We start from the raw sequence: 25,305 nt of genomic DNA on the forward strand, positions 1-25,305 counted from the left end.
AGGCCTTTGCTATCTAACATATAGTAATTGGTGTTTGTGTATTTCTTTCTGTTGACCTCTGCCAGGTACAGAAGACGAGAGCAAGGTAGGTAATCCGTCCAGGTGTTGGTCTCAAACAAATAGAACCAAAATGACAACCTTCAAGTTTTCATGCATTCACCCTGTGTTAACTAAATAGCACATGTTTATATTCATACAATAATTATGCTTCTTCTAATAAAATTTACATAAAGGCATTGCATATGAATTTAAGATCACACAGAATGGCCTTTCAAGAACATACTATCATCCTTTTCTAAACTGTTTAGAAAGAGTACATCTTTAACTAATGCTAATCCAAAGGGAAAGGGGAATGATGATGAGATTTGATATACTGCATTTATGTGGTTACAGTCAAAGCAGTTCACATGTTATATACAGATAGTTATTTTTTTTGGACCTGGAGTACATTCCAACACTAAATACCTAAGTTTTAACTAGATTATCTGAATTGTGCACTACCATATAGCTGATATCATGTTAATGCACCTAATCATGGTACACAATCATATGTCATCAGATGAAAGGACAATATGCATTCAAAACTTTATGCAGAGAAATTTTTATAGTAGTCTACTGAAAGGTGTCAACTTTAAAAAAGGACATTTTAACAGCCATCCAAAGGAGCAATAATTTGCCATGTGAGATGAAAGAGAACAGGTGAATCCCTAGAACTGGCTCCTTTTCAATGGCCAAGCAAAGGATCAAAATACTGCAGAAGCAGTTCCTACTTTGAAACTCTAACACCACAATCCCCTGCAGCTACGTTCTCTTCTGTTGGTTGAAGTTTGAAACACAGGGTGCCCTGTAATCTCGTAAGAGCACTAGTCCTCCAAGGTCCAACCTTCAGATCAAAGTTGGCAGAGAAGAGGGCAGCAAGCTGTAACAAGCGATGCTGACTCCTGCAAGTGGGAACACTATGGTTAATCCCAGGATGGACAAGGGAACTCAGAGGTGTACAGATTTCCCATCCTAGGGTCACATAACCCATAGTAACAGTGACTGATTCACCCATGTACCTATCAAAATAGGAAATATGAAAAAAAAAATCTTACTTGAAATTTTCTTCAAAGATTGTTTTGACAACTGTTGAGAATACTTTGACTGTGGTACTTCCACCTTGCTCTCACTGTGTGAAACCACCCACCAACAGGAAGGTGGATTTGACTTCCGATTACTTCTAGATATGTAAACAGCATCTTCCATGCCACTATTTTGTGGTTCGCTTTCTACAGAAGAAACACTCTTTTCAGTACTGGTGTTATCTTTAATTGGCTGAAGTTGTGAGCACAATTCTTCAGTATTATGGCTGGTCACATTTCTCCTCTTTGGACTTAATGGATCCACGGAATCTTGATATTTCCTTCTTTTCTTTGCTGGAATAGAAATTTTTAACTGTATCAAAATGTATGAAAATTATAATTTCTTCCATATAACTGTTCTCCAAAGAAAATAACACTATGAATCTACAAGTTGGGTTAATGTGGCCTGGTGCATGTATTTTTACATTTTCTTTTCCTATTTAACACAAACAATATTTGGTCTCAAACAACCATCACTTTCTCATAACTAAGGATTATCTATTTTACTATGATTTCTTGCATTTATTCACTTACAAGATTAATAAACCACTTTCTTGGTCAAAGACTGCTCAACGTGCTTCATGACAAGAATTCATAAAATACAATGAAGCAAAGATACTTACCTGTAGCAGGTATTTTCCAAGGAGAGCAGCCCATTCATTATCACGTGTGGGTGACGTCATCCACGTCGCCCAGTGCGGAGATTAAACAGCTAAAAATAGCTTTATTAAGCGCGCTCAATGTCCCTATCACACACGTGTAGAATTCCCTCCTGCCGTGAGAACACAGGACCATAAGAATATTATAGAATATTTTTTTTTAATGCCAAGGGGAGGTGGAAGGGTATGTGAGAATAAATGTCCTGCTGTCCTCAGAGGACAAGCAGGTCATATTCTCTTTTTTTTTAAAACTTTATTTTAGTGTATAGACAACTTAGATATACAAACTTTGACATCACTTTATACATCATAGAAATAACCCCTTTCCCTTCCCTCCTTCCCTCCTCCCCTCCCCCCCCCCCCCCCCCCCCCCCCCCCGTCTCTTCATAATTCTATGGATCTCTGTGGTGTATCTTCTTTTATACTTAATACTTCGGGCCTAAAAAAAACCCAAGTTTGCCAAGTAATTTCACCTCCTTGGTATTATCAAGTGCGGAGCATCTAAGTCAATTCCCGCTTGGGATCTCCAAAGCTTATATTTGTCCCATATTTTGGTAAACTAGAGCTGCTGATTGTTCTTCATCCCTGTAAGCTTTGCCATTTGATACATATAGTCCATTTTATATAGAACTTTGACAATTGGTGGAGCCAGCGATTGCTTCCAGGCGGCTGCCAGTGCAATCTTTGCCGCTCCTAAAAACATGGAAGCCAAACGGTGAAGAGGGGTCAGAAGTCCGGGAGGGCAAAATTGCAATAAGCAGTGGTCCATCGTTTGTGGATATTCTTTACCCAATATCTGTTTCAACAACTTAAGACATTCCTGCCAATAAGGTTGTATCTTTGGACACGACCACCATATATGTTTCATATCCCCCCTCACTTGACATCCCCTCCAGCATTGATTCGAAGAGCCTGGAAACATTTTCGCTACTTTATATGGGGTATAATACCATCGGTACAAGATCTTATATCCATTTTCTATCATGGAACTACTTACCGATCCCTTTAATAGAAAGCCTATCGCCTTTTCCCAACTCTTCAGTTCATGTGTGGCCCCTATATCTTGTTCCCATTTCTGTATGTATTGCTGAATTGGGGTTTTATATGAGAGTAGTGCCCCGTATATTCTTGACACACATCTTTTACGACTATTCCCGCCCATGGCCCGCTCTAATTCTGTTTCCTCCTTTTGTAGCTCCCCTTTGGCTTTTCGAAGAATATAATCTCTAATTCTAGTGTAGTATAACAGGTGATGTGCTGGGAGATTAAATTCTTCTTGCAGCTCATTATATGAACGTATTGCCCCCTCTTCCCATATTTGGTCCAATTGTCTCAACCCTCTCTGTCTCCATTGCTTATATATTTTGTCTCCCTCTTCCCATGAAAATCCCGGTGCCCCTTGTATATGCATTTTACAAAAATATGTTCTCTGTGGACAGAATTGTTGGCGTAACGTATTCCATGTCATTAATGGGTATGCAACTGTTGGGGGTAGCAATGTTGCCATTTACTATCCATTTACTTGGGAGCCATAGTAATGCTGCTGGATGATTAAGTCCTATCCAGTGTTTTTCAATTTGTAACCATGGTTTGTCTTCCTCAGTAATCCATGCTGCTAATATTCTTAGCTGTGCTGCTTGAAAGTATTTAAAGAAATCCGGCACTCCCATTCCCCCCTTTTTTTTAGGTTGGTATAGCATTTCTGCTTGTACTCTGGGCGGCTTATGTTTCCATATGTACGCAAAGGTTTTTTTCTTTAGTTGTCTAAAGAATTTTTTGGGGATTTGGATTGGTAATGCTATGAAGAGGTACAAAATTTTGAGTAGCAACATCATTTTTATTGCTTGTATCCGGCCTATCCAGGACAACTCCAACCCTTCCCACCTCTCTAGTTCCTGTAACATTTCCCGCAATTTACCTGGGAAGTTTGCCTCGAAAAGAGTTTTTAGACTAGGTGTCAAATTAACTCCCAGATATCGAATGGAGCGCTTTGTCCATCTAAATGGGTGGCGTTCTTGTAACTTATCCCTGTCTTCTGCATTTATATTTAAGCCCAATATCTCTGATTTTGTCATATTTATTTTAAATCCTGCTATTTGCCCAAATTGCCCCAATGTTTGTTCAATGGTATGTAATGATCCATGAGGGTCTGTTAAGAGTCAAAAGGATATCATCTGCAAACAGCATAATTTTATGTATCTTATGACCAATTTGGATCCCATGAATGGCCTCATTTGCTCTAATTACCTGGGCTAATGGCTCCATTGTGAGGGCGAAAAGCAGGGGAGAAAGTGCACATCCCTGCCGTGTCCCCCTGTTTAATTTAAAAGTGGCTGACCATTCCCCATTTATAATCAATTCTGCTAGTGGCTGATCGTATAGACGCTGTAGCGATTCTATATATCGGCCCGTCATTCCCATTTTATGCAGAACCTTGAACATATAGGGCCAGTGCACTCAATCGAACGCTTTCTCAGCGTCGAGAGAAAGCAAGATTGTTGGTTGTTGTGTGCTATTTGCCTCTTGTATTAAATGCAGTGCCCGTCTGATATTGTCAAACGTTTGTCTTCCTTCTACAAAACCCGTCTGATCGTTCTGCACCAATTCCGGCATAAGCCTCTGTAATTGCCTGGCTAGAATTTTCGTGAATATTTTATAGTCTGTATCTACGAGTGATATGGGTCGATATGATCCACATTGCATCGGGGTTTTCCCAGGTTTTAGTAGAATACTAATATGAGCTAATCGCCATGAGTGAGGCAATTCTTTTTGGTGTTCTATCTCATTTAATACCCGAACCAATAAAGGTGCCAATATTTTCCCAAAACATTTATAGAATCTATTCGTGAACCCATCAGGCCCTGGAGCCTTACCGTTAGGTAAGTTATGTATTGCCCATTGTACCTCCTCCAATGTAATGGGTGCAGAGAGTTCATCATTTTGAGTTGGGTCGATTTGAGGGAGCTCTACCCCTTCTAAGTAGTCTTGAATTGCTTGTGTATAATTGTTTATAAAAAGCATAGAAAGCCCGCTTAATATCATCAGTTGTAGTCTGTCACTGTCCTGTGCTATCTTCTATTGCATGTATATGGTTTTTCATCTTTTGTTTTTTAAATGTATATGCTAATAGCCGGGAGGCTTTATTACCAAACTCATAATATTGCTGTTGTGTTCTTTGAAGTGTTTCTGCCACCTCTGCTAACTGTAGGTCACAAAGTTCTAACTCTACTTGTTGACATCGTTGAGTTACCCTTGCTGTATGGGTACCTTTGGCTATAGTATGTTGTAGATGTTCAAGCTCTATATGTAGTAGTTGTGTTTTACGTTGTTTTTGTCTCAATCTATATGAATGTAATGATATAATCTGTCCTCTAAGGACTGCTTTAAGCCCCTCCCATAGTATGTCATCGCTCACGTCTCCCGTGTCATTATGTGTAATATAGTTTTGAATGTCGGTTTCTAATGGCTTGATCACATTTGGGTCTGCTAACATATTATCATCCATGCGCCAGCGTGGTTTGGGTATTCTATTTGTTGTACACCTTAATGTTAGCGTAAGAGGTGAATGATCGGACCAAGTTCTGCTCTGTATTTGTACCCCTTGTACTCTCTGTATCAAACTTTGTCCTCCCAGCCATAGGTCAATTCGTGAATACGATGCATGCACCGCCGAATAGTACGTATAGCGAATGATACATACCTGTAGCAGGTGTTCTCCGAGGACAGCAGGCTGATTGTTCTCACGACTGGGTTGACGTCCACGGCAGCCCCCACCAACCGAAACAAAACTTCCCGGGCGGTCCCGCACGCAGGGCACGCCCACCGCGCATGCGCGGCCGTCTTCCCGCCCGTGCGCGACCGTTCCCGCTCAGTTGAATGACAAGCAAATGATCAAAACGCAACTCCAAAGGGGAGGAGGGAGGGTAGGTGAGAACAATCAGCCTGCTGTCCTCGGAGAACACCTGCTACAGGTATGTATCATTCGCTTTCTCCAAGGACAAGCAGGCTGCTTGTTCTCACGACTGGGTATCCCTTGCTCTCAGGCTCACTCAAAACAAGAACCCAGGTCAATTGAACCTCGCAACGGCAAGGGCATAACAAAAATTGACCTACGAAGAACAACTAACTGAAAGTGCAGCCTGACCAGAATAAATTCGGGTCCTGGAGGGTGGAGTTGGATTTAAACCCCAAACAGATTCTGCAGCACCGACTGCCCGAACCGACTGTCGCGTCGGGTATCCTGCTGGAGGCAGTAATGTGATGTGAATGTGTGGACAGATGACCACGTCGCAGCCTTGCAAATCTCTTCAATAGTGGCTGACTTCAAGTGGACCACCGACACTGCCATGGCTCTGACACTATGAGCCGTGACATGACCCTCAAGAGTCAGCCCAGCCTGGGCATAAGTGAAAAAAATGCAATCTGCTAGCCAATTGGAGATGGTGCGTTTCCCGACAGCGACCCCTTTCCTATTGGGGTCGAAAGAAACAAACAATTGGGCGGACTGTCTGTGGGGCTGTGTCTGCTCCAAGTAGAAGGCCAATGCTCTTTTGCAGTCCAATGTGTGCAACTGACGTTCAGTAGGGCGGGTATGCGGTCTGGGAAAGAAAGTTGGCAAGACAATTGACTGGTTAAGATGGAACTCCGACACCACCTTTGGCAGGAACTTAGGGTGAGTGCGGAGGACTACTCTGTTGTGATGAAATTTAGTACACGGAGCATGAGCTACTAGGGCTTGAAGCTCACTGACCCTACGAGCTGAAGTAACTGCCACCAAGAAAATGACCTTCCAGGTCAAGTACTTCAGATGGCATGAATTCAGTGGCTCAAAAGGAGGTTTCATCAGCTGGGTGAGGACGACGTTGAGATCCCATGACACTGCAGGAGGCTTGACAGGGGGCTTTGAAAAAAGCAAGCCTCTCATGAATCGAACGACTAAAGGCTCTCCAGAGATGGCTTTACCCTCTACACGAAGATGGTAAGCACTAATCGCACTAAGGTGATTCCTTACTGAGTTGGTCTTGAGGCCAGACTCTGATAAGTGCAGAAGGTATTCAAGCAGGTTCTGTGCAGGGCAAGAACGAGGTTCTAGGGCCTTGCTCTCACACCAAACGACAAACCTCCTCCACTTGAAAAAGTAACTCTTTTTAGTGGAATCCTTCCTAGAGGCAAGCAAGACACGGGAGACACCCTCAGACAGACCCAACGAAGCAAAGTCTACGCCCTCAACATCCAGGCTGTGAGAGCCAGAGACTGAAGGTTGGGGTGCAGCAACGCTCCGTCGTTCTGCGAAATGAGAGTCGGAAAACACTCCAATCTCCACAGTTCTTCGGAGGACAACTCCAGAAGAAGAGGGAACCAGATCTGACGGGGCCAGAATCATGGTGCCGTGATTTGCTTGAGCTTCAGTAAGGTCTTCCCCACTAAAGGTATGGGAGGATAAGCATACAGGAGGCTGGTCCCCCAATGGAGGAGAAAGGCATCCGACGCTTGCCTGCCATGTGCCTGAAGTCTGGAACAAAACAGAGGCAGCTTATGGTTGGTCTGAGAGGCGAAAAGGTCCACCGAGGGGGTGCCCCACTCTCGGAAGATCTCGCATACCACTCTGGAATGGAGCAACCACTCGTGCGGTTGCATGACTCTGCTCAGTCTGTCGGCCAGACTGTTGTTTACGCCTGCCAGGTATGTGGCTTGGAGGAGCATGCCGAACTGGCAAGCCCAACGCCACATCCCGACGGCTTCCTGACACATGGAGCGAGATCCGGTGCCCCCCTGCTTGTTGATGTAATACACTGCAACCTGATTGTCTGTCCGAATTTGGATAATTTGACAGGACAGGCGATCTCTGAAAGCCTTCAGTGCGTTCCAGACCGCTCGGAGCTCCAGGAGGTTGATCTGAAGATCCTTTTCCTGGAGGGACCACAGTCCCTGGGTGTGAAGCCCATCGACATGAGCTCCCCACCCCAGGCGAGATGCATCCGTCGTTAGCCCTTTCATGGGCTGTGGAATTTGGAATGGACGTCCCAGGGTCAAATTGGTCCGAATGGCCCACCAGTGCAGTGAAGTGCGGCAACTGGTGGAGAGGCGGATGACATCTTCTAGATTCCCGGTGGCTTGAAACCACTGGGAAGCTAGGGCCCATTGAGCAGATCTCATGTGAAGACGAGCCATGGGAGTCACATGAACCGTAGAGGCCATATGACCTAGGAGTCTCAACATCTGCCAAGCTGTGACCTGCTGAGACGCTCTGGTCTGGGAAGCGAGGGACAGGAGGTTGTTGGCCCTCGCTTCGGGAAGGAAGGCCTGAGCCGTCTGAGTATTCAGCAGAGCTCCTATGAATTCCAGAGACTGGACTGGCTGGAGATGGGACTTTGGGTAATTTATCAAACCCCAGCAGCTCCAGGAGGTGAATAGTGCACTGCATGGACTGGAGAGTTCCTGCCTCCGAGGTGTTCTTGACCAGCCAATCGTCGAGATATGGGAACACGTGCACTCCCAGTTTGCGTAGATACGCCGCAACCACCACGAGGCACTTGGTGAACACCCGTGGGGCAGAGGCGAGCCCAAAGTGCAGCACACAATACTGAAAGTCTGTGAGCGGGCAGTATCGGGATGTGAGTGTATGCGTCCTTTAAATCCAGGGAACATAGCCAATCGCTTTTCTGAATCATTGGCAGAAGGGTGCCCAAGGAAAGCATCCTGAACTTTTCTTTGACCAGGAATTTGTTCAGGCCTCTCAGGTCTAGGATGGGGCGCATCCCGCCTGTTTTCTTTTCCACAAGGAAGTACCTGGAATAGAATCCCTGCCCTTCCTGCCAGGGTGGCACGGGCTCGACCGCATTGGCGCTGAGAAGGACGGAGAGTTCCTCTGCAAGTACTCGCTTGTGCTGGGAGCTGAAGAACTGAGCTCCCGGAGGACAATTTGGTGGAGGGGAGACCAAATTCGGGGCGTATCCGCACCGCACTATTTGGAGAACCCACTGGTCGGAGGTTATAAGAGGCCACCTTTGGTGAAAAAGTTTTAACCTCCCTCCGACTGGCAGATCGTCCGGTACGGACACTTAGATGGCGGCTATGTTCCCATGGATCCAGTCAAAAACCCGTCCCCGGCTTTTACTGTGGAGGCGCAGGGGGCTGCTTAGGCGCACGCTGTTGACGGGAACGAACGCGCTGGGACTGTCCCTGTGCCTGATGAGGCCTTCGGGCCGGCTGGGTGTACCTACGCTTGTTGTAGGCGTAGGGCGCAGCCTGCCTGGCCCGGGAAAAACGTCCACCTGCTGAGGTGGATGCTGAAGGCGCCCGGTGGGAGAGCTTGTCGAGGGCGGTTTCCCGCTGATGTAGTTGGTCCACCAACTGCTCAACCTTCTCACCAAAAATATTATCCCCCCGGCAAGGGACGTCGGCCAATCTCTGCTGGGTGCGGTTGTCCAGGTCAGAGGCACGCAGCCATGAGAGCCTGCGCATCACTATACCTTGGGCCGCAGCACGAGATGCCACATCACAGGTGTCATATATACCCCTGGACAGGAACTTTCTGCACGCCTTCAGCTGCCTGACCACCTCCTGAAAAGGCCTGGACTGCTCCGGGGGGAGCTTGTCGACCTGGTCCGCCAGTTGCTTCACATTATTCTGCATGTGGATGCTCGTGTAGAGCTGGTAAGACTGGATGCGGGTCACGAGCATGGAAGATTGGTAGGCCTTCCTCCCAAACGAGTCCAGAGTGCGAGACTCCCGCCCCGGGGGCGCCGAGGCGGTATCCTTCGAACTCCATATCCTCTTGAGAGCAGAGTCCACGACCGCCGAGTCATGAGGCAATTGGGGCCGCATTAACTCTGGGTCCGAGTGGACTCCGCTTTCTTGGGGATGGTGGGGTTAGATAACGGTCTTAACCAGTTCCGAAGCAGTGTCTCCTTGAGGACATTGTGCAACGGCACCGTGGAGGACTCTCTAGGTGGTGATGGATAGTCGAGGACCTCGAGCATCTCAGCCTTCGGCTCATCCACAGAGACCACGGGGAAGGGAATGCAAATAGACATATCCCTGACAAAGGAGGGGCTCTCAGGTGGCGAGAACTTTCTCTCAGGTGAAGGAGTGGGGTCGGAGGAGGCCCACAGACTCCTCTGAGGAGAAATATCTGGGGTCCTCCTCCTCCCCCCACGAGGCCTCTTCCTCGGTGTTGGACATGAGCTCCTGCAGCTCAGTCCTCAACCGGGCCCGGCTCGACGTCGAGGCACCGAGACCTCGGTGGCGTCGTCGAGCGGTGGACTCCCGCGCCGGCGGGGATGAAGCTCCCTCCATCGACGTCGACGGGGACTCCACCTGCGTGGCGGTCGAGACCGGCGCCGCAAGCGGCGTCGAAGGCCTCGGCACCGGGCTAGAGCACGCCGGCGCCTCCATCAACGGCGCCGAGGGCGCAAGCACCCCCGGCGCCGGCACAGTCTGGCACATCAGCCCTTCCAGGATCCCCGGAAGGATGGCTCGGAGGCACTCGTCCAGGCCCGCTGTCGAGAAAGACGAAGGGGCCGGTAGAGGTGTCGGTGCCGGAAGCTGCTCGGGTCCAGGAGACTGCACCGAAGTGCTGGCACCCTGACGTGCTGATACCTCTACGACAGAGTGGCACCTCTCCTCTCGACGTTGCTGCTTCCTCGGCGTCGACTCATCCCTGGCGCCGGGAGCCGGATGCGTCGTGGGCGACCGATGACGGTGTTTCTTCGCCTTTTTACGGTGCCCGTCATCGGCGCTCGGTGGGACAGAAGAGGAGTAGGTGGATCCCCCTCGGCCTCGAGGAATCGGATCCGACAGGGTTCGGTCCCGAGGGCCCTGGGTAGAGGGAGTGACCGGGGCCGATTGCCCGCGCGGCCTCTCACCCCTGCCGTCTCCGGTGGGCCGATGGGACCTGTGCTCCTGGGGTCGATTTCGTGGACATCGATACCGGTACCGAAGATCCGGCCGTCGATACCGATGCCGTCGAAGTCGACGTCGAGGGGCCGGCGCAAGTTCCAAAAAGACGGTCCCGAAGAACTTGCCTCGCTACTTGTGTCCGTTTCCGGAGACCGAGACACAAGGTGCACGTCTTGGTATCGTGCTCCGGCCCGAGGCACTGGAGGCACCAAGCGTGGGTGTCGGTCTGCGAGATATGCCGGCCGCACCGACCACACTTCTTAAATCCACTCGGGACCTTCGAGGACATCGACGGAAAAATCGCGTCGGCGAAGTCAAAGTCGTCGATGGTGGCGGTAAAAATCACACCTCGAAAATAAATCGACCGCAACGAGACGCCCCCGCTAAAAGACGAGGGAAAAACAAAGTTCAGCGTTTTTTTTTGTTTTTTTTCACACACAAAAAAAAGAGAAAAACGGAGAACAAGGAAGAGAAAAAGTTTGCGGCGAAAGCGCGATCCGGTTTCCGGGGCTGACAGAGAGAGAGACGAACGCGGCTCTCTCCAGCGCAGAAAAGAAAAGACTGAGCGGGAACGGTCGCGCACGGGCGGGAAGACGGCCGCGCATGCGTGGTGGGCGTGCCCTGCGTGCGGGACCGCCCGCGAAGTTTTGTTCCGGTTGGTGGGGGCTGCCGTGGACGTCAACCCAGTCGTGAGAACAAGCAGCCTGCTTGTCCTCGGAGAAAGCTGCGTGACATCGGGTTATAATGTCGCCATATGTCTGTCATCTGCCAATAATTTATAAATTTGTGCAGTTTTGCTCTATCATTTCGGGCATAGCGCACCCCCACATTTGAGTTATCCATAACTGGGTGCAGAGTGAGATTAAAATCTCCTCCTATTATCAGTTCCCCGTCAACATATTTTGCCAATACTTCCGACAGCTCTCCATAAAAAGAGCCTTGTTTCTCATTTGGAGCGTAAATATTCAGCAGAGTAAAAGTCTCCGCTCCCAATCGTATGTTTAGCAAAATATATCGCCCTCCCTTATCTCTCACTATCCATTGTACTTGCCAGGGCAACCTCCCCGCTAGGGCTATCATGACTCCCTTTTTTTTCTTTTCAATGTGGTTCGATGCAAAATATATTTCCCTGTACCCTCCGTGTATACATAGTTTCTCGTGCGTAGGTAATAGGTGTGTCTCTTGGGCAAATATCATATCCGCTTTTAATCTAAGTGCCTCTTTAAAGAGGAGTTGCCGCTTTGCCGGTGAATTAAGGCCTTTCACATTAATAGTCATTAATTCTATTGTTCCCATTATTCCTTATTAACAAAAAATGAAAGGAAATACAACACTCTCATTCTGTGATTACTCACTCCACTATGTTGACTACCAGGAGATCCTATCTCTATTGAAATTATTGTTCGCAGTATATTCCCCTTCCCCCCCAACATCCCTTCCCCTAACCAAACTACACCTTCCATAACTAGGTCAGGTGTTTCAGGAGTCTGGCAACATCCCCGCATCCCACCCCGATCTCCTTTCTTTTATCATCTAACACATTTCTGTACTCTATCCAAACATTGAATTTAACATTGCATCTAGTTTTGCTCAAACCATTCATTTTAGTACATCAATTAACAGTTTAAACTTTACTTGTAGGTACTCATGCTGTTTACCAACCATTAAATCATAACTGTGAGGTTACGAAAACCCTCACTCACTGTTCAGTGTTTAGCTCTATCCAAGAGGTTATGTCCTCTTTCTCTAGATCTTTATATACATTCTCAAGTTGCTGCCGGCTCTCCACGCCTCAATGTTGTTTCAGATCGTTGGCGCTGCAGTCTGCCTTTCCCTGCCGACGTTCTTTGCCATCTGGGTCTGTCCACTTGTCCCGATCTTGCTTTATGTCTGCTCTCGTTCGTGGTGCTCCATTCTTGGTCGGGGAAGATGGCTGCTGCTTCTTCTGTTCCTCTTACCTGGTGGAGTTTACCCTCTTTGTAGAACCGCAACGCGAAGGGGTAACTCCATCTATATTTGATGTTTTGGGAACGGAGGTATTGTGTGATTGGACGCAGTTCTGCCCTCCGATGCAGCGTGATGGGACAGGCAGTGTCAGAATCCGTGGAGGCTCTGCAGCAGGTACCGGGCTACTGAGAGACCGACGCATCGGCAACTCCTGTATAGAGGGGGAGCGATCCTCTCGGCGCCGACACTTCTCAGGTGCTGACTCTCTCGATGCCCTGGAGCTCCCAGTACCGTGCGTCGAAGGAGAACTATGACGGTGCTTCTTCACCTTTGCTCGACACCCATCATCGAGACTCCTTGGTACCGATGAGGAAGACATGGAATCCTCACGTCTCCTTGGGGCCGGGTTCGACGAAGGCCGGTCCCGGGGTTCCTGCATGACAGAAGGCCTCGAGGCAGGTGGAGACCCACTCAACGCCTCACTGCTCCCAGTGCGAGTTGGTCTCTCAGCAGCCATTACCTTTCTTCCCAACGTCGATGCACCTGTCGATGTGGACACCGCCAACCTCGGTACCGATGTCGATGTACCAGACTGAGCCCCAAAAAGCTTTTCCTCATTGGGCTTCTCGAGACACTTGAGTCCATTTCTTCATACGAAGACACAGACTACAAGCGGCTGGGCAATGGTTGAGCCCAAGGCACTGGATACACCAAGCATGGGTATCAGTACCTGAGATAGTCTGGTTGCACCGCGTATAACACTTGAAGCCGCTGGGTGTTTTCAATGACAAGGAAGGAAAAATGGCTTTGGCGAAATCAAAAGTCGTGATTGTGCCAGTAGAAAGAAAAAAAGGGCACAAAAGAAAAGGGAAGAACTCGATTGAGAGGCCTAAACTCCGGCCGCGTCGAAAAAGAAATAACTTATAAAAAGAAAACTATGGGAAGGTAAATTTTTTTTAAAGAAATGACGAAAAGAAAAAATATATATATTTCCTAGACTGAAGACTCTTTCCTGGGCCAAATGAAGAGAAACCGAAAAACTCTGTCTCTCCGTCGCGGACAAGAAAAAAACTGAGGCACGCTCACGCAACGGGCGGGAAGTCGTCCGCGCATACGCGCCAGAAGACTCTGGCAAAACTTTACTTTTTTGGTTGCAAAAATTTGCCAATTCCTGGGCCAATGCGGACGTCGACCCACATGTGAGAACAAGCAGCCTGCTTGTCCTCGGAGAATATTTGATACATAAAGATATTCCTCATTAAGTTCTGGGACTGGTGGTTTGGTTTTTATGGCATTCAACTATTATAGTTGGGTTTGTTGAACTAAATTTATAGTTTCTCAGATTACATAAGCTTTTTCCTTTTTGTTTAATGCTTCTCTTCTCCTCTAGATGAGGATTATGCGCTTCATCATTACTTATTGCCTTTACCTCTTTTTTTTTTTTTTTAATAATGAAGAAGCTAATTTCTTAATGTTCTTTTGGAATGTGTATTTTGAAACTCATAATAAAAAACAAACCTTGTCTTGATCTATAGCCTATGTCCTTAAAGTTGCAATTACCTTTAATCTTACCTTTCTGATTTTCTAGATGTGGTCTGAGCTCATAACCATCTTCCTTCTGCTGTAACTTAGAACTGCTTCTAGAGGGGCTGCAGTTTGAGTTTGAAAAAATCTCATTATGTAATTTTTCTTCAGTTTCTTTTCTGGTTTGTTGGGGTTTGACCTGTTCCATGGGTGTCATCTTTGCTTTAGCTTGCTTCTTTGACTTGTCACAGTTTTGTTCACATGCAATAGCTGATGCACCACTTTCAGCTGCAAGTGGATTTTTCATGGGATCATCAGCATGCCTTGCAAGCTTACAAAAAGCTGTAGCAGAACTCTGGCTTGTAACAGGTTTAATATGCAGTTTTTCTTCTATTTCTTTACTTGACTGCTGACTTTTAGACTGTTCCACAAGAGAGGGAGTTCCTTTCAAATTCAATTTCCTGCTATTCTTCTGCTCTGTAGCATGTAACACTTTTTCCTCAGCTGGTCGCAATTTCACATTTTTTGCTCTGTTTTGAGTCACAGGTTGTTTATGCTTTTTTGGAATCCCAATCCATGACTTAAAATCACTACTGTGCGCTTCACTAATTATAAACTCATCTTCCAAATTCTGAGGTGGCTCACCAGAAAGAAAATTAGCTTCTTTTGAATACCTTAGCATAAAGATAAAACAAATCAGTTTTAATGTTTAGAAAACATAGCATGGAACAAACTTTCAATCAGAATCTAATAGCTGAAGGAAGGGAGTGGTGTTTCCTACAATAAATATTACTTTATTTGATACCCACAAGTAGTACTACTTAGGAAGCAGATGTTACCTTACATTTTGGTGCTGTAAAATCTAAGGATTGGGTCTGGCTCATGTTAGTAGCCGATTACAAATTTAGGAGCCTATTTAGGAGTTCTGCAGTAGATTAGTGTGGTAAATCATTTTTGCATTGCTGCAGGTGGGAATATCATGCGTTCCAGGCGGCAGCAATGCAGAAATAGCTGGCCCAAGACAGGGTTGCTATCTTTTGAAGGGCTAGGCCAATTACAAGAAATGTCCCCCACATCTAATGTCCATTTAAAAAAAAAAATCTAGATTGTGTCCCCCTCTCCCACCCCCAGGACAGAACTACTGCTAAGGGTCAAGCTGCTCTACAGCTAAGAGCCTAAAGGCCATCAATCTTTAACAGCTACCAGGACAGAAGGGTCCAAAGAGTGCTCTAGACCCCCTCCCATTAGACCCCAGGGATCCCTCCATAAAATGCTGGGGAGAGGAGTGGTTGATCATTAGTGTCCCAAATCATTTGTACAGGGATCAGGGTTGGGGGTCTTATAGGTGGTAACTGGAAATTTTTAAAGAGCATCAAGGGAGAGGGGACCTTTGCTTGTAACACTGCCAGCTCCTTTAACTTACTCCCTACAATACTAGCTTGAGGTACTGGCTTTCAATGAACAACGCTGCATTATTCGTTTAGCATTAAAAAGCGCTGTTTTGCATGCATCTGCATTCTTAAACATGCTTTGCATTTTTTAAAAATCCTACGTTAAGCTGCATTATTGTCAAACATAAATTACCACCAATTAATACACATTAATAGGCAAACATCATGCATTACTGCCATAGATTTTAAGCCCCCTGAAGACAGGGAAACACTTACTGTACCTTAATGTAATTCACCCTGAGCTACCAATGAAAAAAGGAGGAGCTAAGTCCAAATAAAAAAAACTAATAAAAAATAAAGAAAACATAAGGAACTCTGAGGTCAATATCTAGCTGGCAGGACTCAACAATTTGCAGACTGCTATCAACACTATACCTGAAGTTCAATGTCAGGCCATGTTCAGGCTCTGGTACTGAACTGCCAGGTTTATGGAGCCAGCGAAATTATAGCCAGTTAAGTGCAATATTCAGCACTTTACCAACTATGCCAAATCGCATAAAGATAGGCGTTTTACACAGCCCTCTTTATGCCATTGCCTTAGCCAGTTAAGTGCTGAATATCAACACTTAACTGGCCAAGTGCTGACTCTGACCCTGAAACACCTTCATTTAAGGGGGTCCACTCAGAACACTGGTCAAGCAAGAATATAACTTATATTCCTCGGCTATATAATAGAAACTACTACTACTGATTTCTACAGCGCTACTATACAAGCCCAGTGCTAGACACAAAGAGACGGTCCCTGCTCAGTAGAACTTACAATCTATTCAAGACAAAACAGGACAAATAAGGGATTAGGGAATTATATTTATTATGGGAATGATTAAAACATGGGTACTAAACAGATGAATACAGGGTTGAGTTAAAAACATCCTCAAAAAGGTGAGCTTTTAGCCTGGATTCTGTGTCCCTGCTACACGCAGCCAGTATTATCACAGTTAAATTATGAAGCCTCTGCCTCTATTAAGTAATTTTTTTTTAAATTGACCTTTCACATTGGACAGTCAGTGTTAAATGTAAACATTCTGGATCTACAGAAGCCCCACCCCCACCACACCACAATGGGTGCAGAGTAGAACTAGGACATTGTCCCATAAAATTCGCCACACAAAAAGAAAACTAATACTGGTATCAACTCAGTAACAAACCCTCACCAGTACAAGGCAAGTTGTAAAATAATACAAAGCTATACAAATGTCACTCAGTTCCCACAGAACAAATCATAAGTACATAAGTAATGCCATACTGTGAAAAGACCAAGGGTCCATCGAGCCCAGCATCCTGTCCACGACAGCGGCCAATCCAGGCCAAGGGCACCTGGCAAACTTCCCAAACGCACAAACATTCTATACATGTTATTCCTGGAATTTTGGATTTTTCCAAGTCCGTTTAGTAGTGGTTTATGGACTTGTCCTTTAGGAAACCGTCCAACCCCTTTTTAAACTCTGCTAAGCTAACCGCCTTCACCACTTTCTCCGGCAACGAATTCCAGAGTTTAATTACACGTTGGGTGAAGAAACATTTTTTCCGATTTGTTTTAAATTTACTACACTGTAGTTTCATCGCATGTCCCCTAGTCCTAGTATTTTTGGAAAGCGTGAACAGACGCTTCACATCCACCTGTTCCACACCACTCATTATTTTATATACCTCTATCATGTCTCCCCTCAGTCGTCTCTTCTCCAAGCTGAAAAGCCCTTGCCTCCTTAGTCTTTGTTCATAGGGAAGTCGTCCCATCCCCGCTATCATTTTAGTCGCCCTTCGCTGCACCTTTTCCAATTCTGCTATATCTTTGAGATGCGGCGACAAGAATTGAACACAATACTCAAGGTGCGGTCGCACCATGGAGCGATATAACGGCATTATAACATCCTCACACCTGTTTTCCATACCTTTCCTAATAATACCCAACATTCTATTCGCTTTCCTAGCCGCAGCAGCACACTGAGCAGAAGGTTTCAGTGTATTATCGACGACGACACCCAGATCCCTTTCTTGGTCCGTAACTCCTAACGTGGAACCTTGCATGACGTAGCTATAATTCAGGTTCTTTTTTCCCACATGCATCACCTTGCACTTGCTCACATTAAATGTCATCTGCCATTTAGCCGCCCAGTCTCCCAGTCTCGTAAGGCCCTCTTGTAATTTTTCACAATCCTCTCGCGATTTAACAACTTTGTATAACTTTGTGTCATCAGCAAATTTAATTACCTCGCTAGTTACTCCCATCTCTAAATCATTTATAAATATATTAAAAAGCAGGGGTCCTAGCACAGACCCCTGAGGAACCCCACTAACTACCCTTCTCCATTGTGAATACTGCCCATTTAACCCCACTCTCTGTTTCCTATCCTTCAACCAGTTTTTAATCCACAACAGGACATTTCCTCCTATCCCATGACCCTCCAATTTACTCTGTAGCCTTTCATGAGGTACCTTGTCAAACGCCTTTTGAAAATCCAGATACACAATATCAACCGGCTCCCCTTTGTCCACATGTTTGTTTACTTCTTCAAAGAACTGAAGTAAATTGGTCAGGCAAGATTTCCCCACACAAAAGCCGTGCTGACTTGCTCTCAGTAATCCATGTCCTCGGATGTGCTCTGTAATTTTGTTTTTAATAATAGCCTCTACCATTTTCCCCGGCACTGACGTCAGACTCACCGGTCTGTAATTTCCCGGATCTCCCCTGGAGCCTTTTTAAAAAAATCGGCGTTACATTGGCCACCCTCCAATCTTCCGGTACCACGCTCGATTTTAAGGATAAGTTGCATATCACTAGCAGTAGCTATACTATAACAGCACTAACTCCAGAACCCACACCAGGACCTTATCAAGGAAAAGAAAGCACTGTAAAGATCAGCATCTCTTAGGAAAACTGAAGAAGCCAACATACTACAAACACTTACATAGAAAACAGGGCCAGTGTTAAGAGATGCAAGGGTCAAAGGCAAAAATTCAGTTGGCAGTCTGCTTCCTCTTCAGTTTTGGGCTGAATTGGAGGCATGAATGCACAGGGCAGTTGCCCTGGTTGCACCCTGTAAGGCCAGCCCTGTATAAAAACTCCATGCTAACAGAATGCCTGGCCTCAGTCCATAGGCACCACTACAAGGTGGTTTGTATCCTTTTTACCACCCCTGTCAGAATCAGTACTGTGTGAAGTTTTAATTCCACAGTGGTGGTGTTCCCTTACCGCAGTCACTGCCTCAGCCTCCACCTCCTGGCCAGAAGCAGCAGTGCACACCGAGCATCACAGCAACAGGCAGACAAACATCAGCATTTAAAGCTTTGAGCCAAATATCATAGCTCATAATGCAAGACTAGCCCTATAGAGCAGAAAACCTAATGCAAAATTATATGCTGCTCAGCTGCTGGCCCTCAAGAATGAGATCTAAGATTTGGAGGGGAAGGAAAGCCAAGCTGCCTTGGGATCATGGGAAGTTGGGACACCAATTAAGGTCAATGCAAGATCTACGACAGCTGAGGGGGGACAGATATGGAAAGACAGAGCAAAGCAGATAAGGGGAAGGAAAGGCCAGGTTCCACTACTGATTACAGGCTGACAGGAAAAAAAAATACATGGGATAGCTCCCTGGCGTTAAGAAAAGGGAGAAAAGATGAAACCTGGGATGAAGGAGCAGGGAAAGGGCAAAAACAGAAAGGATGCCCATGATGGAGCAGAGGTTGAGAAAACCATGAGAGGAAGAGGAGACCTTGATGGAGAAAGAAAGGATTGGAGCGAACTGGAGCTATGTGGGAAGAGGAAAGAAAAAGGGACTATTGAGAAAGGAAGAGTGAATTTGGTCTAGGACGGAGGATGGAAGGAGAACAAACGGTAGGTAGGACAGTAGACTAAGTCCTGGGTAAAGGAAAGCAGAAAAATGGACCAGTGATAGGGAGAGTAGGGATGATAGGAGATTGTGAAGACTGGTGATGTGGGGAGGAGGCTTAATCCAACAGAAAGAAGGGGTTGAGAAATAGAGGAGACAATATATGAGAAAGGAGAACAGAGGTGGAAAAGAGGCATGGAAAAATAAATAGAAGGAAGAAAGAAATTAAGAAAGCAGGGACTGAAAGACTGAGTGGGAACTTGGGGACCGAGGACAGTAGGGACTTGGTGACTATTTGGTGAATATGGGTGGGGATGTGTTAGATTAGCTGGGATATGAGACTGGATGCACAGAGGTGAAGAGATGATGTAAAATACCTGGAAGGATTGTGAAAGGGTTGATAGGCTGTATAAAGTAATACGGAGAAGAGAAGGGGGTAAATGAGAGGAAAGAGAATGTTTGTGATAAAGGTGAGAGCAGGTAGAAATAGGGGAACTGAGGTGGAGATGAGTTGCTGAGTGACATAAGACAACATAGGGCTTATGAGAAAATTAAAGCCCAAGGAAGGAGGAAGTGATGTCAGCGTCGCTAATGAAAGCACGGAGCTGAAGCTCCTTGTAGACTATAACTCCCTCCGACTTGATGGCATCCCAGAGAAGAGATGCCGTGAAAAACACCAGAGCTGCTTGAGAGATCACAAGTGGCTCTGAACCACTTGGTAAGCAAATGAGAGTAAAGATGGCAGCAAGTCCAAAACTGAGCAGAGTTCACACACAGAGCACAGCAATCAGATGAGAATGTGCCTTGATCTTTAAAAAATGGATGTTTGAAATTAAGTTGGAAATACAATTGCTGCAGCAGGATCTACGAAAGGTAATGGATATCAAAAAAGAAATAGCTGAGTTAACACAAAGGCAAGAGGAGCTGGAAACATGCACTACCAATGTGGAAGAAGCTGTAGGAGACCTGAAAGAACAACATAGAGCAGTTAGTAAAGACAAGACAGAATTACGGGACAGGAGCAACATATGTATCCAGAAAGAATATATAAAGATTGTGTACAAGTAGTACAAGGAACAGCTAAGAGACTATTGAATGGACAAACAGCAGAGGTAGGAGACAATTTGGAGGTACATATAGACAGAGCACAAAGAGCCTCAAGACCCCAAAGAAAAAAAAATCAACCTAAACACAATGCCCTCCCTGCCTGTATGATTTTGGCATGGAAAAAAGGGTCACAAGAAAGGAGAAAAAAAAAAAAAGAGGCAACACCCAACTGCAAAATCAAAGCAGGTAAACAAAGGGGCAGCTCAAAGGGCTCAAATAAAGTTTTATTAAAAGGCAATCAAAATAAATGGTGGTTCCAAGTGTAGATATCCAAACTTCAAAAATAATTATAAAAACAGCCCAACATATTTTGGGGTCCACATTGCCTGTATCAGTGGTGAACGTTACTATTCAGATAAAGCAAAGATACTTACCTGTAACAGGTATTCTCTGAGGCCAGCAGGCTGATTATTCTCACATGTGGGTCGACGTCTGCATCGGCCTGGGAATAGGCATTTTGCAATAGCAAAAACAAAAACGTTTTGCCAGAGTCTTCTGGCGCGCATGCGCGGACTGACTTCCCGCCTGCCACGCGAGCGCGTACCTCAGTTAAATCAAACAGCATAACAAATCACAAATTACAACTCCAAAGGGGAGGAGGGAGGGTTTGTGAGAATAATAGAAAGACTCCTTTCCCAGGCCTCAACAAGGAACACAGGAGGAACCTGCCGCACCTCGTCGCGGAAAAAGAAAAACCGAGGTATGCGCTCGCGCGGCAGGCAGGAAGTCAGTCCGCACACAGGTACCAGAAGACTCTAGCAAAACTTTTTGGGTTTTGCTATTACAAAATGCCGATTCCCAGGCCGACGCGGACATCGACCCACATGTGAGAACAAGCAGACTGCTTGTCCTCGGAGAATAATACATCCACCTTTTGGAAGGCACACCTGACACAGAAAGAGAGAACTTAAATGATACGGCAAGCAGTTTTCTCAGCTTGTAGAAATGTGCCCAAGTGAATTCAATCTCAGGTGACGAAAGAGACCAAACGTTGTGGGAGGAGTTAAAGGCAGTATTACAGGATATATGTATTACATGGAAAATATGGAAGAAAATGCAAAGATATGCATACAAAGAACAGCTATCAGGCAAAATAAAAATACTGGAAGAAAAACATTAAAAAACTGGTATTAGGAGAGTCTTGGATCAAAATAGAGGGGAGTTATAAAAGTTGCAACTACAAAATGTGGAATACCAGATGAGGCTCACCCAGCAAACCTATTATGAATCTGGGGAAACATCAGGGCAGCTTACGGCAAGAAAATTAAAGAAAAACAATTAAGAAATATAATTTTGGCTATCAGGGGAGAGAAGGGGGAGTTACGTAAGGAAAGTGATATCCAAAAATCGATTTATACAATTTTATCAAGATCTGTATCAGTGTGACCTACAAATAACAGTCCCGGACATTTAGCACAGCTAGATTTACCTAAGTTATCGGAAAAACAGTAATATTTGGACTTGGTGATTGCCCCAAATAAAGATATGATGGCAAAGATCTGTCTATAGGAAAGTCTCCAGGTTTAGATGGCTACACCAACAGCTTTTTACAAGGTATTAGTGGACTACATAGCACCCCTGCTTGCTAGGCTAATAACAAACTCATGGAACAGTCTATGAATACAGCAGGAATTATGGTGTTATGCAAACCAGGAAGGGACAGTACATGCTGTGGTTCCTATTAAGCAATATCACTCATTAATACTGACTTAAAATCTTAGAAAAATATTGACCAATAGATTGGCAAAATTCCTCCTTACATTATTAAAGCCTGACTAGGCAAGGTTTGTGGCTGGGGGATAAATAGTAGATATTAAGACGATTCTTTATTTACAGCACTTGATATACCATCTCTTGGACCACACCAATAAAACGGTTCACAGTATCTGATCCGGCAGACTACAAAATAATACCTACTCAGATGTAAAATCTCTCTAAAGAAACTATGTTACCAAAGTACAAAAGGTATCGAGGACACATCTCATTGATCCATCTACCCAAATTCTAAGGTGAAATGATGTTTTTAAATCACTTAAATTTTAATAAGTTGGTTTCCAGACAAAGGTAATCTGTAAGGGAGTTACATAGGGCTGGGGATAGATAAAAGAATGCAGACTCCCGTATTGACTCCAATCTCGATCTGGATAATGAAAGAATTACAAATCGAGTTTGGTTATGGGATCTTAATGACTGCAATGGGCATTAAGGAATCAGTACATTTGCTAAGCAGTGTGGCTGGACTGAAGGAAGAACTTTATGAACTAATACTATCAATCTGTATTGCATTCAAAATTTACACAGTAGCCAATGCGCTTCTTTCAGTAAAGAAGTAACCCTTTCAAAACATTTTACATCTGTAACTACCCCAACAGCTAAGTTTTAGATGGACTGCAATCTTTAAATCACGTATTATGGAAGACAATTAAAGAGAGAATTAGCGTTAACCAAGTCAACTTAGATTGTGAGCCCTCTAGGGACAGAGAAAGTATCTGCATATAATGTGTATTGTGCTGCATATGTCTAGTAGCACTAAAGAAATGATTAGTGGCAGTAGTTTCGCCAGGGGTATTGGCTGCGTCAGGGGCAGAATAAACCAGCCGGTGTACACAGCACATTTCACCTAGTCTGGTCCAGAAAGCACAACAATATAGGCACTGTATGTTCATGTACCTTGAGGCATGTAGATCAATATTAACTTTAAATGCTTGTCATTTAGGCAGTTGGCAACTTTAAACAAGAGTTTAGAACTTAAAGATGCGGATTCAAAAGATTCACAAATGAAATTAATTGAATATCATCTGCATACATAATATATACCCCTGATTCTTGAATTAACAATCAAAAGGGCTGAGAAATAAATTAACCAATGGAGACAAAAAAGGAGCTCTGGGAGACTCCACAAGACAAAAAAAAAAACACATTTTTATTTTATGATATTCATTCTTCTCAGTCATCACAATCTGTCACTCAGAAATGAACAGGACCACTGTAATGCCTTCATTTAACTGTTCACGAATCCACCAGATCAAAAGCCTCCAAAAGATTGAGCAATAAAAGAAAAACTACTCTACCCTGAGCCAGGTACGAGTGTACAGTGGTAAGCATATCCAGCAAGACCATTTCTGTATTATAGTGTTTACAAAAACCTGTCTGATTAGCATGGAGTACATTTTTAGAGTCCACTAGGTCAGAAAAATGGTCTAACACTAAATACTCGCTGATCTTAGAAATAAATGGAACATTTGCAATGGGACAATAATGATGTTTGTAGTTGTGGTTTTACATTGTGGATCTAAGATCACAGTTTCCTGGGTCATCGCTAAAAAGGTGAGCTATCGATTTTATTATAAACTGATTATTTGACTCTTTTTTTCAAACGTATAAAAAGATGTATAATATCCCCTCCCCCTAGATGTGCATACTGGTGTGAGGGGAAAATTAGTATATTAATAAGAAAAAAAAATTCTACCCTTTAGTGAACTATATATATATATAATTTGCCTTAAATTTAGCCACCTAGCTATCCCAATGACTTTGTTTTAACCCATCTATTCTATGTCTCAACTGCACTTGCCTATTAAAATGTTTCATTTTATTATACTATCATTGTGAGCATCATATCAGAATGTCCCAATGCATTGGCTATTAAAGGGTTTCATATGTATTGTGCGGACATTATAAGTATCATAATGTCAGCACAATACAAATGAAACCCCTTAAAGGCAAAGCATTGGAACATTCAAGATAACAGATATAATGCTCACAATGTCAATAAGTATCATATATGTGTTATATGCGTATTCTTCCATGCTGCCTATTATGGTGCATCACTTGTACTCTGTTGACATTTATCATGTTTTTGTTATAGGATTATTTTACGTTGATGTTTTAATTTATATATTTCTGATACTGTATCATGAAATTTCCATTCTTAAGATTCAATTTGCCCATCTCCACATTCACCTCACTGATTGCATTTACTCTTATGTTTAGTCATTTTGTACACCACCATGAGTGAATCACTTTGTAAAGGTGGCTAACAAAACCCAATAAATAAATATATTTCCTTTCCTTGAGACCTGTCAAGCCAGTCCAGATGAATAGATTATGTCCCCCTGCAAGCAGATGGAGCCAGAGAAAACAGTTCAGAGCTGACCACCCCCTTTATAGGGGGCCAGTGCTGCTTTCAGTTCCTCAGTATCCTATATCAAAGCTAAGACTACTAAAGTCAATTCTTTTCTTTTCAGTTTCCAATTCACCCCAAAACCAAATCTGGTACAATCAAACTCATCAGTTCAGGGTCACTAACCCAGGAATGGATAGGCCAAGAAAAAAACTAGTTTCAGAGTGGACTACAATGTACTTTTAGCTTTTGACAAACCGAGAACTCTTGACTGCCATGGCTTCCACGAGTAGGTTCTGGACTGGTCTGGCAGAACTCAAAGAATTAACAAGGGCAAATTTTGATTTACCAAAAAAAAATCCTGCCAAATAAATCTGATTGACTTCTTTGACTGGATAACCAAAGAACTGGATGAAGGACATGCGCTAGATGTAATCTAGTTGGACTTCAGCAAAGCCTTTGATACGGTTTCTCACAGAAGACTCCTAAATAAGCTGAAAGGGCTGAACTTAGGACCCAAAGTGGTGAACTGGATAGCTCTCAGAACACATCTAAGGTATCTAACCTCCAGACCTGCAAACCCATGCTTAGACAATGTGAGAAGGGATGCGATAGAGGGAAGAGCACTGTTGTACTCTGTCT

At 44.6% G+C, this 25,305-nt stretch overlaps 1 protein-coding gene across 2 annotated transcripts in view; it reads right to left on the bottom strand.

Moving 5' to 3' along the window:
* The window catches only part of CENPC (centromere protein C), a 247,457-nt gene that overhangs the window by 166,631 nt on the left and 55,521 nt on the right, over positions 1-25,305 (bottom strand). For both annotated transcript variants that reach the window (XM_030190519.1, XM_030190518.1), the window contains 2 exons: positions 14,201-14,826; positions 1,095-1,415 (listed from right to left, as the gene is read on the bottom strand). In XM_030190519.1, coding sequence (XP_030046379.1) covers positions 1,095-1,415; positions 14,201-14,826 — 947 coding nt within the window. The remainder of the gene's footprint in view (positions 1-1,094; positions 1,416-14,200; positions 14,827-25,305) is intronic.

The sequence above is a fragment of the Microcaecilia unicolor genome, chromosome 2 (genome assembly GCF_901765095.1).
Source record: "Microcaecilia unicolor chromosome 2, aMicUni1.1, whole genome shotgun sequence".
In the NCBI taxonomy this organism is placed as follows: Eukaryota; Metazoa; Chordata; class Amphibia; order Gymnophiona; family Siphonopidae; genus Microcaecilia; species Microcaecilia unicolor.